Consider the following 17,835-nt stretch of genomic DNA (forward strand, 5'->3'; position numbering starts at 1 on the left):
CTGCTGCCTTGGTTCCCCCGAATGTCCATTCTCCAGTTTTTAGCACCCCCACTGGGCACCCCCTCCGCACCAACGCCCCCTTTGCATTTCCTGCCTAAAATGTCCTGCGCTCTGCTGAGGGAGATTACCAACTTTTTATGGGCTGCGAAATCAAACGCACCGGAAACCAAGTTGAAATGCCCAATACGTCAACGCAGGAGCCTTGTACTGACAGTCGTGTCTCACTGCAGTGTGTGTGCGTGTGCTTCTGTACTCTCACCATTTCCAGAGCCGTTAGATTGAGGACGTTGAAGCCCAATTGAATTCGCACACCCAATGCCCAACGTAACCAGCTGTGAGTACACGTAGCTGCGGTACCGTGTATTTCCTGCAGGCAGTGCTGCTGAGCTAGTTAACGAAACGTCTCAACAGCGACACTTGTAGACACACTGCGGCACTGCGGCTTCAACCGGTGACAGACTCTTACCCGGTTTGTTTATTCCCCACGATTGGAGTAAAACGCCACTGGGGTCCAGATTTACTCCGTTAACGCAGCATTTCAGGCTGTCAAATTGCTCGAAAGCACTTTTGGTTCACAAAAGGTTCCGCAAAGGAATTTACAGGACGGGCCGGGCCGCAAAATTAAAGGTCGCATTTAGGAATTTGACATTCTGGAATGCTCTGAAATGTTACCTTAATGGAGTAAATCTAGACCAGCTGGAATATTCCTTCGATGATTCCACTATCCAGCAGTTAATCGTTCACAGCCCTGGAACTAATGCATCATGCGGACTGAACACACTCCCAACCATTTTGCAGCCTGACTTGCTCTTTCTGCACTCAGCGAAGAGACAAAGCATGTGGGTGGGGTAGACAGGAGATTAAATGAAATAAACTGGGCTTTAAATAGGCTGGAGAGTGTTAAAGGATGGGAAGTTGTGGGAGGGTGAATTGCAGTCTCAGATTTCATTGGCGTGATTAAGTTTCTTGCTAATTTCTCATCTCAACTCTGGAAATCTCAGAATTAATGGCTGATTTTTTTTCCCCCTCTCGCTCTAAATTTTTTACATCTAACCTATGTTGTAGCTATTCTTGGGCTCTCGATGTTAACACCCAGCGGGGAGCATGAGTTCGAACCTGCTCCATCACGTACGCTGATATCCTGAGGGGATTGGAAAGAGAGCTAAAGGGGTGGGGGAGAAGAGGAGAGACTAAATCACATCAAATTTTAAGGCATCGCTTATCTCCTCCACCAGAGTCCAGGCTGCTATTAAATGCTGGGACTGAAGGAGGGAGAAGGAGGTGTGGGAGGCAGCGAAGAGCGTCCGTTCACGGGTGGCGCTGAGCTGCCTTTTGCGGCTCTTAATAAGAATAATTAAAAACCTTAATTATGGTATTGAGACCAATTCGCTGCAGCGAAGGGCTGTTTAACTGTTTACGCTCATTACGACAAAGAAGGAGAGGGAATGGAGCAAAATCGCTGGCCTTTGCTTCACTCCATTTAAAAAATATAATTACCCCCGTTATTTAAATGTCTTTTAATGTAGGATACAGTATCTCTTGTCAGCCTGAGTGAATAGGGCATCAGTTTACTTATGTTTTCAAAACGTATCTGTCATGAATAGGTAGCACACAATAACACGTTATTCAAAGAATGCAAATATATATATAAAAAAAACCTGTACTACAGTCCAAGGAGTACAAATTAAATAAAGTTCTTCCGCAACGTAAACCGTACAATAAATATATAAATTATAAATAAGTCGGAGTATGTACAGAGATACCTGGAACATCGAGAGTTTCAGCGTGAGCTAGTTACTCGTGGAGCGAGGCAGGATCTGGAACAATCCGGGAAGGGGAGGGGGAGGGGAGGGCGGGAGTGGGAGGGGGAAAACCACCTGCAAACACTCGATCCCGCTTCTAAATTGTAAACATTAAAAATCGCAGGTTTCCACCAAGTTACTTTTTCAGCATCTACCGAAAGGTACTGGTCGGAATCTCGGATGTAACGGGTTGCCGGTAAGATACCAACGGCTGACTTAAATAGAACGGGGGTGCGGGAAGGGGGGGGAAGAGAGCAAACTGGGGCAACTTTGAGTTAGCAAGTGCCCGTCACCTCCAGACCTGGGTTCGAATGGTGACCAGACTCGTTGAGTTGCAGGGTGTTAAGGGGTAAAACAGGATAACTGCGCTGCCCGCAAATGGGCCAAAAAGGGGGCGGTTTAGAATAATGACTTCTTTACATAGAGGATGAGGAAGGAAGAAAAATATCGTCACCTTTCATCCGAAATAGAAATTTTCCAACACACAGACCACAATGCGACATTCCAAAGCAACACGTTGCCACGGAACCCCTCAATCCCAATTCAATACAATTCACATTTCCATACTGTAGCACCTTTCACATCGAGAGGACGTCTTAAAGCGCTTCACACAGTTGGCTGGACACCCAAGCTTGTGTGTGTGCGTGTGTGTGTGTGTGAGAGACTCAAAGCGTGGTCAAAGAGGTTAGTCTTGAGGCGGGCTTTGAAAGCGGGGAGGGAGGGAGCAAATCAGTCGGAGAGACTCTGGGATGGAGTTCCAGAGATCGGGGCAGCAATAACTGAAAGCTCGCCCACTGATGGTGGGACAGACACCCTCCCCCTTCCCAGTGATGATGTGATGTGCACATTCCCTCCCACCTGTGTTGACAGGCTCACAATCTGGAGGAATAACCAGTAGCTGGCAGTCAATTACAAGCTGTGATCCAATTGTAGGGTTAAGGTGAGAGCTGAGCCCACACTTGATGCTGTCAGATGAGCTCCTGAATTGGATTACCGGCGTGTAATTCCCTCAGAGCAATCTGTTCATAACGTGCAGAAAGCTGAAAATGTCCTCGTAATTCTCTAAGGAGCCCAAGTCAATCCAAGCTTTGAATCCCCCTCTGAAACCATTGCCTATAAACCACACAGTCATTGCGTTTCACTGTCACGTCCTGTCAAGCGCATTGAGACGTCTCAACGACGTGATCAGGTGCTGTATAAAAATGCGAGGGTTATTTAATCATTAATCTTTTTTTTAACCTGGGGAAGCTCACACACTCCTGGCCAAGACGCAAGAACAGGCTCCGTGTTTTGATCTCGTCCCACCTCCACCATTTCTTTCCCTTCGCAGACTCTAATCTTTCTCTATTGCTGATAGTTTTGTGCTCATTGCTCTTCCAAACCTTCCCGTCTCTCTCCCTCATCCAACATTCTCCACACCTTCCCTCCTCCCCACAGCCTCAGCATTGAGATTAAAACTCATCACGTAGGCTTCCCTTTTGACTTGGTTCTTTCCCATAAAACTGTGGAACTCCCTCCCATCCCCACGCTCACAGATGAATTTGAGCGAGGTCGGGGGTGAGATTGGTGTCCGAGCAAAATTCGGGAGCATGGGATGCAATTTGCCCAGGATTGGGAATCTCAGCCCCTGCATCTCTTCCTCTGCTAAGCTTAGCAGATATGTTGCTGTGTGTCTGTAATGATGTTTTAGATATATAACGTCATTTTTTTTTGCTGACTGTTATTCCAAGGGTTGTTTGTTAGCAGGTAGTTGCCTAATCTTTTTTTTNAAACTCGGTGAGAGCAAATCTCTCGAATCCCAGATCTGAGAGGTGAAAAGTCACTGTTGCCCATCCAACCATCAATCGCATTTGAAGGTTGTAAATTCAACGTCTTAAGCTTTACAACACAAAAGGGGGTCGATAGACAATACGGGCGATTAGATCGATCTAAGATTTACCCTGTGATATTGTCAAACAAAACTATGCTAAAGTGATTCCCCCCCCTCTCTACACTTAATATTCTACAGCTTTCAAACCATGCACCAAGGCTTTCCTGCCCCCCCAATTTTTTTAAAAAAAGAACAAATGTAAATCAGAAAAAAAATAAGTAAGAATTTCAGGTCTGCCGTCACTCGAACATGAGAAATCTTTTGCACTGACTCGACGAGAGCAAGTCCGTTCGGAAAACAAAACAAGGGAGCAAAGACGTGGGTCATCTAATCCCCATCACTTATCGCTTTCATGCGGCAAACCATGCCCCCCCCCACCTCCCACCCCCTCCGTCTCACAAAAGTACCACAACGTCCGAAAGCATCATCGAGGAATTTTTCTTTTTAAAACTAACTCCATATAAATTTCTACTATATTACTTTTTAAATGAGATTTACGAATTTTTCCCTCTCTGGTATATGACCTACAGCAATACATTGTTTAGCTTTTTCTCCCCCCACCCACCCTCCCACCCCCCCCGCGCCCCCCCCCCCCCCCCACCCAACCGTACTCTATCAACATATTAAACACGTGAATTTATGCTACATACAGGCCCCTTGATGTTTTTTTTTTAAAAAAATCGAATTTGGTCCTTTGGTCCCTAGAACGCAAGGAGGATGGAGAGCGTGTTGCCGTGCCAACCGTACGGTATCGCACAAAACCATGGCAACTGTCGCCTAGGAGACCGAGTCGGGTGCTTGGCAGCACAAACCGGTGTCAAAACAGCTTTGTCTTTGATGCTCGTCACAGGCCCATCCTTTCAGTTTCTTCATCACTACCATTTTCCGTCTCTCTCTCTCTCTCTCTCTCTTCTCTTTCTGTACAGTCGCGTCTCTCCCCCCACCTCCCTCCCTCCCCCCCACCCCCCCCCCCCCCTCTCTCTCTCTCTCTCTTTCTCCAGTGCCACAATCCACATTTTCACATTTCCAGAGACTCCTTCAAATGTCCTCTTTTGACGCGTGTGGGTTTCAGCAATATAACCCCCCTCCCCCATTCCCCTCCCCCCACCCCCCACTCACAACCAGTCGCTCCAGACTACTTCCTCCCATTCTGCACATTCCCAGCCCTGTGAAAGAAAGGAAAGAGAGGAGAGGAGAGGAAGGCACATGGTCAGTGAACAGGACTAAGAGGCTTTGTTTGCAGTGAGATTTGCCCAGAGGAGCATATTTTGGTACAACACACACACACACACGCACACACAGCCCTCTCTTTCACACTCTTTAAGCCCAACATTCGCAGTCTAAACACCCCGTCTCTTTTTGTCTTTGGATATTATGGTGGCGCAGAATCGTGGAAAATTCTTAAAATTCTTCCATTTTAATTTTATTCCTTTTTTACATTTCCCCATTTCCCTCAGTGACTGAGCAGTTGACAGCCAATATTTGGATGTCAGGCCAAATCACAGCCTCCCTCCTGGCCCTCAGCCCCACATCCACACACTCGCACCTTACAGAGGGGAAAGGTGGGGTTGGGGGGGGGGGGTGGGGGTGGGGGAAGGAGAGAGAAGAGTCTCTGGACAGGACTAGGAGCAGGGAACCTTGGCTGATTTCCCCCTCCCTAACCACACACATGCAAACCATCACCCACCCCCAATCTTTAAGCCAATTGCAGCTCCGCTCAGTCACTTGAGCACAGACTGGGGATGGAACGTGGGCTCAGTGCTGCCCCCCTCCCTCCGGATTAGAAGATCAAATCCTGGTGCGTGTGCGGAGTGGGGTGGGAGGGGGAAAGGTGGCGGGTTTGAACCCACAACCTTCTGACTTATGAGGCCAGAGCGTGACTGACCTGACTCAAAGCCAGACTGACTGACGCTCAGAGTAAAGCTACAGTAATGTCTCCTTACCCAGGAAATCACAATCCAGCCCATCTTCACCATCAGTCAGTAAGGGCGGCTGGAATCTTTTGGCCGTTTTAGCTGAACTTTTAACCTCTTCATCCCAATCTGAAAACCGTTCATAGCTTGGATGGCAGCCTGAGCACTGGTGGGGTTATCAAAACTCACAAAACCTTGATTAAAAAAAATTATAATAATAAAAAATAATAATCATACACCTCACATTCTTATATAGCTCCCTTTATCACAGCCCAAGGTGGACGGGATCGGTTACAAGAAATGGAACGAGGGTGCGAAACAGAGCTGCAATATTCAGCAATAAATGCTTTGACTCAAAACGCCTTCAATTAAAAAATTATTTCAAAAAAGGCCCCTCAGACTGAGCCAAACGGGAAGCCAGCTCTGTATCTGCCGAGCAGCAGGTTCATTATTGGTTCACTTCTCCTGCGTGAGAATCGCTCACTCCAGAGAACCTCATGAATTATTGCCACGTGGCACTCAGTTTAAAAGCAAGAGCACAGCTTGGTCGCAAGCGCGGAAATGATGGATGTAAACATCATAGCGGTTTGACAGGAGTGTCCCTTTAAAGAAGCCGTTAAAGTCATATACACCCCCCACCACCACCCCCTCCTCTTCAGCGAACGAATGGAGAACCTTTGCTTACAGTGGTATTTGCCCAGTGGTGCATTTTGCTACAGCACACACATACACACACACATACACAGCCCTCTCTTTCACACCCTTCAGGCCCGACAATCATAGTCGTAGCAGTTTGACAGGGGTGTCCCTTTAAGGAACCTGTTAAAGACGCACCCCCACCCCCTCTCGCCCCACCAGGATTTTTTTGTCCCCACATTGGGAGCACTCACCGAAGCACTTGCTCTGATTGGTCGCACGATCCATGAAAACCTTGGACGAGATCACGGAGCCGAAAGGCAGGAACATGTGCATGAGCTCAGTGTCTCCAAACTCCTGGGGCAGGTGGTAAATGAAGAGATTGCAGCCTTCAGGGCCTGGGCGAGCAGAGGAAAACAGTCAGGAATTAAACACTCCACTGGCCCGCAACACACACTGTTTAAACTGCGCCTTACAGTATCGCCTCACACTGCCTCAAAGTGCTTTGGGACGTCTTACGACGTGAAAAGCGCTGCGCCAAAGTTATTATTATTATCATCATCACGTTATTACATTTTAAATCACTCTGTAGGGGTAGTGCTTGAATGGCCACTCAACGTATGTGTGGGGTGAGCAGGGGGAAACGGGGCAAATAGATTGCTCGTTTAAGAGAGACACGATAGGGCCATACGGACCCCTTCTGTGGTTCTACGGTTAAAGGTATGAAAGGTGCAAAAAAAAAAATGCTTCTACGATTTTACACTCGTTACGCTCAATTACGATTCAGCTGAGACGTCTCGGCAAATGATCGGCAGGATAAGCAGAGCCTGTGATCTGAAGCTCTACAGTCCCGCTGGGATCCAAGCAGGTCGGGCAATCACACACTGGAGTGTGTGTCCCTGCGGAGGATGAGTAAGTAGCACGGCTCCTGTGGCTCCCTTCTATCAGAATATACTGTAAAGTGAATTGACTGTATATTGTGTGGGCGAAACGTGGCAGCCAATTGCGCACGGCAGCGTCCCACAAACAGTCGTGGATTGAGTGACCGATTTATTACTATTTATTTTGTTGGAAAGAATTATTTCTCCCGGTAAAAGCCATCCGCCAATCGACTAACAACCGGGTTCCTACTTACTGCTAGCTAAACAGAGGCGTGTGGAGTGAGGAAACTTGCCCAACGTTTCGCCCTGCCTGGCCGAGAATCAAACCCGGGTCCTCTCGCTCGCAAAGGCGAGCGCTCTAGTCACTGAGCTACAGGACTCCACAATGCGACTCACCTTCTCTCTGCTGTGTTACCACAGGAGCCGGCTGTGGGAAGGCTTGGCTGATCTGGCCAATAGCTGTCGGGTACATGGCTGCCGATAGATAGCAAGAAATAAAACGCAGATTAAAAGCCAATGCACATCTATTAACGCAGCCGCTCGCTGACATTTACCCTCTAATATCCCTGCTCGTCGTAGTCGAAAAACCCACTCGAGAAAGTGAATGGTCTCGTAACTTCTGGCATGTTGCCTCCCGCCTTCCTACCTCTGAGCTGCTGACTGTAACACGTACAAGATTTAACTAACACGCGCGGAAGCAACGAGGCTGAACACCCGAAATGCTTAGCACCTGATAATTGTGCAACAGATTCAGTAAAGAGCCCGGTTTCAGCACCGCCCGCGGGGGAAAGCGAGATGTTAAAGGGAACTTCAAACTCGTGGGGAAAACGGGAGAAATATTAAAACGTCCGTCACCTGTGTATTGTTGGACGCCTGTAAAGGCCTGCTGGAGGGCATCGGCTGCTGATGGGCTTTGTGCTGTGAGAGAGCGGGAGAGAGAGAAAGAGAGAGAGAGAGAGAGACGAGGAGGGGGAGAGTGAAGAGGGGCAGACATGGAGGGGTCGAGAGATATGGAGGGGAAGAGGGTAGGAGAGAGACGAAGAGAGAGGAAGGGACATGGAGGACGAGGGAGGGAAAAAAGAACACATAAAATGTAAGAAAAAGGACAAGGTGGAATTTTCAAACCAGTAAAGGGTTATAAAAAGAATAATTATGAACAGGGAATTAATTTTTTTTAAAAAATTAGAGGAAAGAGAGATGAGGAAGGGGTAAATCAATAAGGGAAGGAAAGAGAGAGCAAAGATAGAGGAGATAGAAGGAGGAAGAGGTAAATTAGTCAATGTCCTGTTCTCATGAAGACATTTATCTTCAGCCAACAGTATTTTGACAAAAGTTTGATCGCAAAATGTTCCCAAAAGGTCACATCTTAGCTGCAGTAATAGCTTCACTTTTTTTTACACACACACACACACACACACAGTAAACTCCCGATGATATGACCCTGGCTTAACTAGTCGCCACCACTTAAGTCATCACGCTGTCAATATCTCGGTCACATTATTTATGTCTTGATACACGTGCCTAACTCGCCACCCCTGATAACTCGTCACTGAGCCCTTTTCCCTTGGAGTGACTAGTTATCAGGAGTTTGTGGTAGGTGCTTTTAACTGTGTTCTGGGCTCAGAAAGGGGCTATTCCACAGCAGGAGGCAAAGCAGACGAGGAGAGAAGTAACAACAGCAGCAGCAGCAGCAAATTGCATTCATTCAACGCTTTTCACGTCTGGAGGACGTCCCAAGGAACGAGCGGTGATTTTGCCCCAACAGAGATCAGCGTTGTTAACTGCAACATAGGAACGCAGGAGCAGAAGGTGGCCATTCAGCCCCTCCAGCCTGTTCCGCCATTCTATTAGATCTGTACCTCAAGTCCAAATACGGCGCTAAAAAAAAATCCAAGGTTAAAACCCACCTGGATAGGGGTGGATTCCGTTGGTGTAGACTGCCTCCACTGTGTGATGCCCGTTGGGCTGGGCGGACAGGCCAGTGAAGCCGTTCACTGTGATGGGGGACACGATGCTGGGCACGGGGGGGGCTGCCATGCCGGGTGGTGAGGACAGCCCTGAAACGAGAGCGACGTCCAAAGGAAGAGTAAATCCTCCCTTCAGGCTGGCAAGTTATTGGCACAAACACATTGCGCCCTGACTAGAGGCTCTCGCAGGAGATCGTGACACAGGTTGGTGCCGAGAGTAGCTATGAACCTGGCTGCGTTGGAACCAAAGGCAACCGGGAGCAACTCAGGCTAATCAGCTGGCTTCCGCAACGCCCCCACCCCCCTAGCGCTCCCCCCGCCCCCCACTCCCCGCCCTACCTCCCTCCACCTGTGAAGTAACCGTGGCGTTCGGGTACCCAGAGACATTCCATGCCCCGCGCGGCCTCACCTGAGGTGGGTGTGATGGGGGTGGCAGTTAATCCGTTCAGGTTGATGGCAGCCACGTGGTGCATCTGTGCTGCCGGAAAGGCCGGGCTGGGACTCAGGTACCCGGTGTGTGTGCTGGCGGCCATCAGGGCGGCTTGCTGCTGCATCAGCTGCCTCGCAGCAGGGAGAGAGCAGGGATTAGTGCGTCTTTCACACTGATACATCACCTGCTGCTCAACTGCCAGCCACGTAGCAAAAACCACTCTCACCGTCAGCTACAACACGGGTTAGACGCACAGCAAAGCCGCCTCTACACCGGCCACTCAACGCTCCCTGGTCGGAATATATATGGTACGGTATATAAAGTGTAGTGACTGTGCATTTTGTATTTCTGTGTAGCGACCGATTTTATCTGGGGGGGAGGGGAGTGGGGGGGAATTATCAGCCAGGATGCTAGGAGATAGAAATATCTTTCGCTTCTCTTTGCAAATAGCGTTATGGGATCCTTAACGTCCACCTGAACAGGCACAGGCAGGACCTGGGGTTTAATGTCTCATCCGAAGAACAGCACCTCCAACAAGGCAGTGCAACCCCCAGCATTGCAGTGGGGAGTCAGCCGAGACTGTACAAGTTCAAAGTCATAATCTTAAAAGTTCTCAAACATAATATTTTCCACTCCAGTGAGGGGTGGGAGGAGTGGTGCGGTGGGGATGGAGGGGAAGAAGAAATAGGGTCGTACTTTCGAGATCTCTCTTCATTGTTAAAAAGAAATCCCATTAAAAAATACATTACAAAAAGTCACAGCAAGATGCCTCAATCCAGGAGCCGACTGACTGCCTGTCTATTGATTGTTTAACCTGAATATCACGTCTCCTCCCAGTGTCCCAAGCTTGGCTTTAAATCAGACGCCCGGTCTCCATTCAGCAGTCATTTACCTTTAAGCAAAAGCTGTCACATTAGCGGGCCGAGGGCAGAGGGGGGCCAGCGATTCCCGAAGCAAACACGGGTCCTCGCAGTCCCGTTAAGTCAAGCCGCGTCGAGGTAAATCTGTAAACTTAGTTGGTACTTTCGCATAATATTTCCCTGTTGATGAATGAGGAGCGTCCGTTGTGTGTTTACGAGGATGAATTAGTCTGGAGAAGGCGAGGTGATGCCGTGGCACTGCTGTGAATTTTAATTGCTTGTGCTCCTGTCTCACGGGCTAAGGCCTCCTGCCCGTCACTGCCAGGCGCGAGGATTTGTCACGTTTTAATGCGTGGCAATGATATCTGCTCCGGGGGCTCGGAGTCAGATGGGTCCCTGGCGTGTGTGATGTTTTTAAAGGATCAAACCCTTAACCCCTTTTTGCACGGCGCTCCCCATCCGCCCCCCACTCCTCCCCCACCCACCCACCCACCCAACCATCAGCCCCCACCCCAACTTGCCCACTCAGCGATTTCTATTGCACGCTTTCTTAGAATTTTTACAGCGCAGATTAAGCTGTGTTGGGCCCCTTATGCCAGCTCCAGCTCTCTCTCAAAGTGTCGCTTAACAGCAACGTGCATTTACCTAGCGCCCTTCACGCGGGTCAGGGTCTCGGAGCGCTTAGCAGCGATGGAGCACGACACCGAGCTGGGGGTGGGTGGGGGGAGAGGGGTGGGGGTGGAGGAGGTGACCGTAAGCACGGTCGGAGAGGAAGGTCACGTATTGACTCCCGCTGCACTGAACTCAAGCGGGTGTCGGTCTCAAAGGCAAAGGCTCTCTCTCCTCACCTCCCTGTCCTCCCCCACTCCAACACAAGTAACAATCCTTGCATTTGATACGGCGCCTTATCATGTCTTCGAGACGTCGCAAAGCGTTTCACAGGATACACTGTAAAGTGAATTGACCGTGTATTTTGTGGGCGAATTTTCGTTTGGACTCCAGCACTCCGCAGTCTCGCTGTCTCGGTTACTTACCGCCTGAGCGTAGGTGCTGTACGTGTTGTTAAACTGAAACGCCATTGGGTTGAACATCCCGAACTGTCCCACCATGTGCTGCATACGCCTCAGCGTACGCTCCTTGTCTGTGTCCGCAAACTTCACCACCAGGCTGGAGGAGGCTCCCTGGAGAGACGGAGAGTAGAGAGACCGTAAAAGGCCCAAGGGTGAGAGTGCAGGAGCCCCAGGGTGGAGAACCCCTAGAGTGCAGGAGCTGTGCTGGAGCTCATAATCAGCTTTAAGCAATAATTTATCCTGAGAGGATTGTTGGCCAGGACACCAAGAGAAACGTCCAAATAGCACCTTGGCATCTTTGCTGTCAGGCAGACAGGAACTCAGATGAACGTCTGATCTGAAGTACAGCAGCTATGACAATGCAGTACTGCACTGGAGTGATTAACGTAGACAGTGAGAGCTCAAGTCCGGACACAAAACTTTATCCCACAACCTTCTGACCCAGAAGTAAGAATACTAACACTAAGCCTTGGGAAAGTGGGGTGGGATGGGCGTTAGTCTCGGGTCCAGACCACAGATAGCTGCCTGGGCGACTGACTGAGTTGCAAACTCTGTGGTTGAGGGAGTGGAGATGCGGAGCTGGTGAATGGCAGTGACCCAACTAATGGGACAGCTCGAATCAATCAACTAATGGGCTGCACCCAGTGCTTAACTCACAATCTGCATCACTCAATTGCTTCTTAATACCACGGCCGTCATTATGCTGAAAATACTCCTTTTAGAAACATTGTTCTCAGCGTTAATCCCATTCCCTCCTGGAGGGGAAAAAAAAGGTTCCGAATGTGGAACGAGTACTGAACAGAAGACGGTCTTCTGCAATGAGTTTAGCTGAGACACTCAACAACAAGTTACATTTGTGCCACTCCAAGGCTTTTGCGTTGGGAGAGGATTTGCAAAGATTCAAAGGGAGTCGAGCTGGGTGGATGTGTGTGTGTGTGTGTGGGGGGGTTGTGGCTGAAAGCATGGTGTAAGAGGTAGGTTTTCAGGTGAGATTGGAACACAGGGAAGCAAGGAGGTGAGGGATTTCAGGAGAGTTCCAGACAGTGGGAGCAAAGAGTCTGATGGCTTGACCACCAATGGTGGGCGGAGTGGCGTGGGGCATATGAAGCAGGCCAGAGTTAGCGCAATAGAGGGAATGACCGGGTAGGGCAGCAGGAGATTGGAGGAGGGTGATCTTAAACCCGCCCAGCGTGGCGCTCACTCAGATATGGCCGTTCCCTGCCAAGAATTTCCTCTTGTATTCCCAGCGTCGCACTTCTTCAAAACAACGGCACTCGCTGACTTACGTTCTCCCAGGCAACACGAACACAAACAACCGCAAACGATCAGCGAAGAAGCTGAGGGGAACGTGGATGGAACCCGATGTCAGAAACTCACCGCCATAGTCTGGCTCCCATGAAGCGCATTGATTGCCACCTGAGCTTCCGTGTGACTGGAAAACTTCACAAAAGCACAACCTGCGGAGAGAACGCAAAAGAGAATCTCAGTCCTCGGGAGCCGTTTCCTGACCCTGGATGTGGGGTTCGTCCCAGGCACAGGCGGGAGCTGCTCTTACCGTCAGCAAGTTAACCCCGGAAAGAAAGAACCTGCTTTTTTTTTAACAGCAAAAAGTTCCAGAGGGCATCAATAGAAATTACCGTCAAGAGTAGCGAATCAAGGGGTGGGGGGGGGTGTGTGGAGGGTAGGCAAAGGGGGAGTGTGGCCGAAACTACGACCAAAGAGGAAAGATTTATAATAATAACCCTTGCATTTTGATATAGCTCCTTATCACATTTTCAAGACGCCTCAAAGAGCTTCGCAGAATATACTGTAATGTGTAGTGACTGTGTATTTTCTGGGCGAAATGCAGCAGCCAACTGCGCACAGCAGTGTCCCACAAACAGTCGTGGATTGAGTGACCAACTTTCCCCCTCCCTCTCTCTCGCTCTCTCTTTATTTCTTTCTTTCTTTCAAAGCAGGAAAGGTTTGAGGGAAAGAAATATCGGAAGGAAAGGGAGCCACTGCTGTTCCCCGCAAGGTTTCACCCATCTGAGCGTCAAAGGAGAGCTCCAACAGTAACACTCTCCTCCGGCTCCTCACCTTTGCTGTTGCTGTCGGGGCCTCGTAAAACCGTGCACTCTTCAATCCCACCGAAGGGCTCAAAGAGTCTGTACACGTCATCCTCCGTCTGCTGCTTGTTCAGCATCCCCACAAAAAGCTTCCTGTCTTCTGGAAAGAAACAGACTCGTTTAGTGCAGCTCACAACCCTGGGGCTGTTTTGTTTTTTTTGGTCATTCGACAATTGCAGAAAACCGTCACCGTCCTTAAGATTATCCAAACCAGACTGAGGTTCCATGCATACACTGTTATAATAATAATAATAATAATCCTCGCATTTGATACAGCGCCTTATCACGTCGTTCAGATGTCTCAAACCGAATTGACTGTATATTTGAGGGGCGAAACGCGGCAGCCAATTGCGCACAGCAAAAACCTGTTCTCCCCCATTCGCCAGATCCCAAGAGAGATTCGGGTGAATCCTCGGCCCATTTGGCCTCATCTTCCAGAATACCAACCTAACCTCACTGTCTTCTCATTGCAGCACCTTAAACAAGTCCCAGTTTCCTGGTCCTTCCTGGTAACCCACTCCAGCTGTTGATCACTCCTCTTTACAGTAAATCTCGGCATGCGCTATAAGACGTCTCGACGACGTGATAAAGGTGCTACACCAAATGCAAGGATTATTATTATTATCATCATCATCATTCATTTTGATTATAGAGAGGTGGGATCAATCACATTCCGGTCAGGAAGGTATTGCTCGGGGTTAAGGGAATGAGCTTAGAAGATGCGGAGAGTGTTTTTTTCCACTGTTAAAAGGTAAGGAGCTGAGGTTCTAATCCCCTGAATGGAAGCAGAGAGCCGAGCCAGAGCACAGAACAGACAGAAACTTATCTTGTGCAGCAAAACGATTCAGAGCCAATAAGACAAGGCGGATTTAAAATGTCAGCGCTTCAGGAGAGCGTAATCTGGAAGGTGTGACTGTAAGAGGTTTTTTTTTAAACACACACACACACACACCACCAGCTTAACTTCCAGGAAATAACAAAAACGCTGCCGGTTTCTTTCAGGTCTGAGAACAGGGATCAAATGGAGGCAGAGGAGTCGAGGCAACCGACATCATGCCATTTTTGTGGGACACTGCTGTGCGCAATTGGCTGCCGCCTTTCGCCCACAAAATATAGTCAATTCACTTTACAATATACACAGCACATGTGTACCATCTTAATGCCTGCCTGCCCCCATCTCTCTATCCACCTACCCCTCACACATCTATCTGTGCTCATCTCTTCCCTTGTCCTGTACCTTTGTCTCTGATCTGGTCTATACACCCACCTCTAATGTAGTGGGCTTAGCGCCTCTCTCTGCTCCTATTCCCCCCACCTCACAATCACCTGCTTCTGTGCAAACTCCTGCGCTCTCCTCTTTCACGACAACAACAACAACAAATCACATTTATATGGTGCTTTTCACGTCGGGAGGACGGCCCAAGGCGCTGGAGGGTTTGCACCCGAGCTGGGGGTTTTGGGTGGAGGGCAAAGGAGGCCGGGGGGGGGGGCGGTGCGAGACGGAGGGCTATGGGATGGAGTCCTGTGTGCACCCGGTCACCAGACCCCAGTCTCTTTGCCACATCCTCTCACTGGAGTAGCTGCTGAAATTATTTTTCCTGGGAGACAGATGCACATTTACGGTTCTAAGGATTACTCGCAATCAGATGCACATTTACGGTTCTAAGCGCGCAATCAGGCGACAGCAAGGTTCGTCGGATTTGTGAGGAAGGAAGACCCATTGTCTGGGGGAAATGTTTAACCCCAGTGTTTTCCTCTCGGTGTGTAACTCTTAAAACAGTAATTGTGCCGTTTGGATTCCAGACAAAGAGACACAAAGACAGGCCCCGCGATGCTGCAACAAGGCAGACAGAGTGGGAGAAATAGGCCATCAAGAGGGATTGTCTTGAAGTCTGTCCGAGGATCATCAAAAGAGATGGAGAGAGAGATGTGCACGGATGTGCGCGCAAGTACACACACATGCATATCGTGCGCGCACACGAACACACGGACGCGTGTGTGTGTGTGGGGGGGGGGGGGGGGGCCGGAGGAAGGCAGCAGTTTTTATAACAGATAAAATATTGATTCCATCCTCGCCTCCAGCAGGTGGCAATGAACTTTCCGTCTCCCCCCTTCCCTCCCTCACACCACCCCAACCCCCACCCCCCCACCGCATCAAGCAAAGAAGATGGATTCCACCCTTCAGCACCGAGGCAGGCAGTCAGTGCAGCTCTGACAACAAGAAAATGATGAGCAGCCGAGGAGAGAGCGAGACTGCAGGAGCAACAATTTGCACTTATACATCGTCCCTCACGCAGGGTAGCGTTTCAGAGCGCTTAAGCGCGCAGGAGGGCCCGCTAAAGGCAAAGCAGTCTCCCTGACCCGCTGGCAACACATGGTTAATTCCTGGTGTTTCACTGTCATCTGGTGACCGGGAATGAATGCACTGAATTGCGGAGGCGGACGGGCGGCAAGAAACCAGGCGAGGTTTTTATTTGCAGTGTGCCAGTGCCCCTCGCGTGGTAGAGTACCAACGCACAGGGCGCTGAGAGCGGGCACCCTGCCGCTGTGCTGGCTGGTGCCAACGCCGATGTGCCTGTGCCCTACTGGATGGACAAATCGATATGCGGAGAATGTCCCAAGATCGCTGCTCGCTCAGGCAAACGTTCCTGCCGGGCCTGATGCTGAGCTAACGTCATAGAAAGTTCACTGCCACTGCCCTTGCCTAATTTGTGCTGATTTGCCCAAATATTTTGCGATATGCCAAGACAGCGGGACAAGGGAGCACAAGGCACAAGGGCATGCTTAGGGCAGACACCAGGAAGTATTCCTTTACACAGGGGGTTAATCAACAGCTGGAACAGCTGTTACTAGGAAACATACTTGAGGCCAGGGAAGGAAAGTCTGCTTTCTCTCCTCAAGGTGGAAAAGTAATACATCAGTTATGAAATGAAAATACTTTACATACACCAACAACAAGAAATCCTGACATTCCTTCGCCATCCAGCCCAGTTTTTCCCCCACCCTTGCCCAGAATATTCAATATCCGTATTCTCCAACACAACATTTAGTCCATCAAAATAGAATTAAAAGGTGTTTCTTTGCTGAAAGATGCCCTTTGAGAGGAGAGGTGAGCACGGCTGGCTAAGTGCTTGGGTAAATGGCTCATTTCTTTCTTCTGGTTATTAAAGAATTGCTAACACGAGGCAGCTTTAGCCTGAATATTAAAAAAAAACTGAACCGCGGCAGTAAGTCACGGAGGAGATTTATTTTGCTCTTCGCACTCTGCGCTTTTTTGTCACACAAATTGAAGCTAATTATGATATGAGTGTTATAAAATTCACTTTGAGTGTGTAATGGCCTCCTCTGTATCTGCAGATGAAGCCCTTAATGAAGGTTCCTCCATTACGGAGCTGTGCTGTCCTGCTAATGAGGTCTCACACTGTTCATCCATCTGCCAGCGGGCCACTCCATCAGCTGCCTGATCTGTTTGGATAAGGCCCTTTCGGTGCGAGCTTTCGAAAGCTTCATTCATACCCCGTGCTCATTACTTAACTCTTTTCAGTGCCACAAATTTGCAATGTAATTAAAGTGGTTCACAATTCTATTTATAACACACTACAGCCTGCTCCACATCTCCCCTCCCCCGCCCCGCTATTGGCGGTCAGGCCCCTCACCCTTTGCAACTCCATCCCACGGTCCCTTCGTCTCACTCCTTACCTCACCTCCTTCAAGGCCCGTCTCAAGACCCTCCTCTTTGATCACGCCTTCGGTCACCCTCCTACCCCCATCCTCCCTGACCTCCACTCCTTCTGATCCCAACCTCCCAGCTTGGGTGCAAATCTTTGACTGTCCAGCACCTTGAGACAGACATTCTCCCGACACAGACACAAAAGGCGTTGTGCAAATGTAATTTGTTGTTGTTGTGATATGCTGTATGTTACACGCTCCAGCCCGTGTATTATCCTGTGTGTATCCAGGTGCTTCTCTTCTTGTTGCCTATATCCTCACTACTGCTGAAACCAAACTCGTCACACCATCTACTCCTCCAACTCTTTCTTCCCCAGGACCTCAAATCAATGGATTCTTTCTTCCCCCTCAGTCTTCCCTACCTCCTTTACTCTACAGGACTCCTTTGTCCCTCATCCCTCTCTTCTTCCTGAAGGCTACAGGTTTTTAAACCCCAGCTTAGCTTTGCCTAACCACCACTTGGCATTGGTTCGTTTGTGCTCTGCAATTTTACACACCTCTGCAAATTACTTATAAACATCAATCGATTTTGTGTCAAGCACAGTATTAAAGACACAGGAACCCAGGCT

General features: G+C 49.3%; 1 protein-coding gene across 6 annotated transcripts in view; it reads right to left on the bottom strand.

The window, feature by feature from the left end:
• Window positions 1-4,658: 4,658 nt before the first annotated feature.
• celf5a (cugbp, Elav-like family member 5a) overlaps window positions 4,659-17,835 on the bottom strand; it is a 42,013-nt gene continuing 28,836 nt past the window's right edge. For 4 of the 6 annotated variants that reach the window (XM_042342711.1, XM_042342714.1, XM_042342715.1 and 1 more), the window contains 10 exons: window positions 13,509-13,637; window positions 12,807-12,886; window positions 11,394-11,540; window positions 9,479-9,626; window positions 9,010-9,159; window positions 7,958-8,020; window positions 7,499-7,576; window positions 6,476-6,619; window positions 5,616-5,779; window positions 4,782-4,838 (listed from right to left, as the gene is read on the bottom strand). In XM_042342711.1, the coding sequence (XP_042198645.1) occupies window positions 5,652-5,779; window positions 6,476-6,619; window positions 7,499-7,576; window positions 7,958-8,020; window positions 9,010-9,159; window positions 9,479-9,626; window positions 11,394-11,540; window positions 12,807-12,886; window positions 13,509-13,637 (1,067 nt within the window). In that variant the 3' untranslated portion in view covers window positions 4,782-4,838; window positions 5,616-5,651. Of the gene's footprint in view, window positions 4,839-5,615; window positions 5,780-6,475; window positions 6,620-7,498; window positions 7,577-7,957; window positions 8,021-9,009; window positions 9,160-9,478; window positions 9,627-11,393; window positions 11,541-12,806; window positions 12,887-13,508; window positions 13,638-17,835 lie in introns of all 6 variants that reach the window. The other 2 variants (XM_042342712.1, XM_042342713.1) reach the window with 2 other exon arrangements.

Source organism: Callorhinchus milii, unplaced genomic scaffold (assembly GCF_018977255.1).
Source record: "Callorhinchus milii isolate IMCB2004 unplaced genomic scaffold, IMCB_Cmil_1.0 Scaffold21, whole genome shotgun sequence".
Lineage (NCBI taxonomy): Eukaryota > Metazoa > Chordata > Chondrichthyes > Chimaeriformes > Callorhinchidae > Callorhinchus > Callorhinchus milii.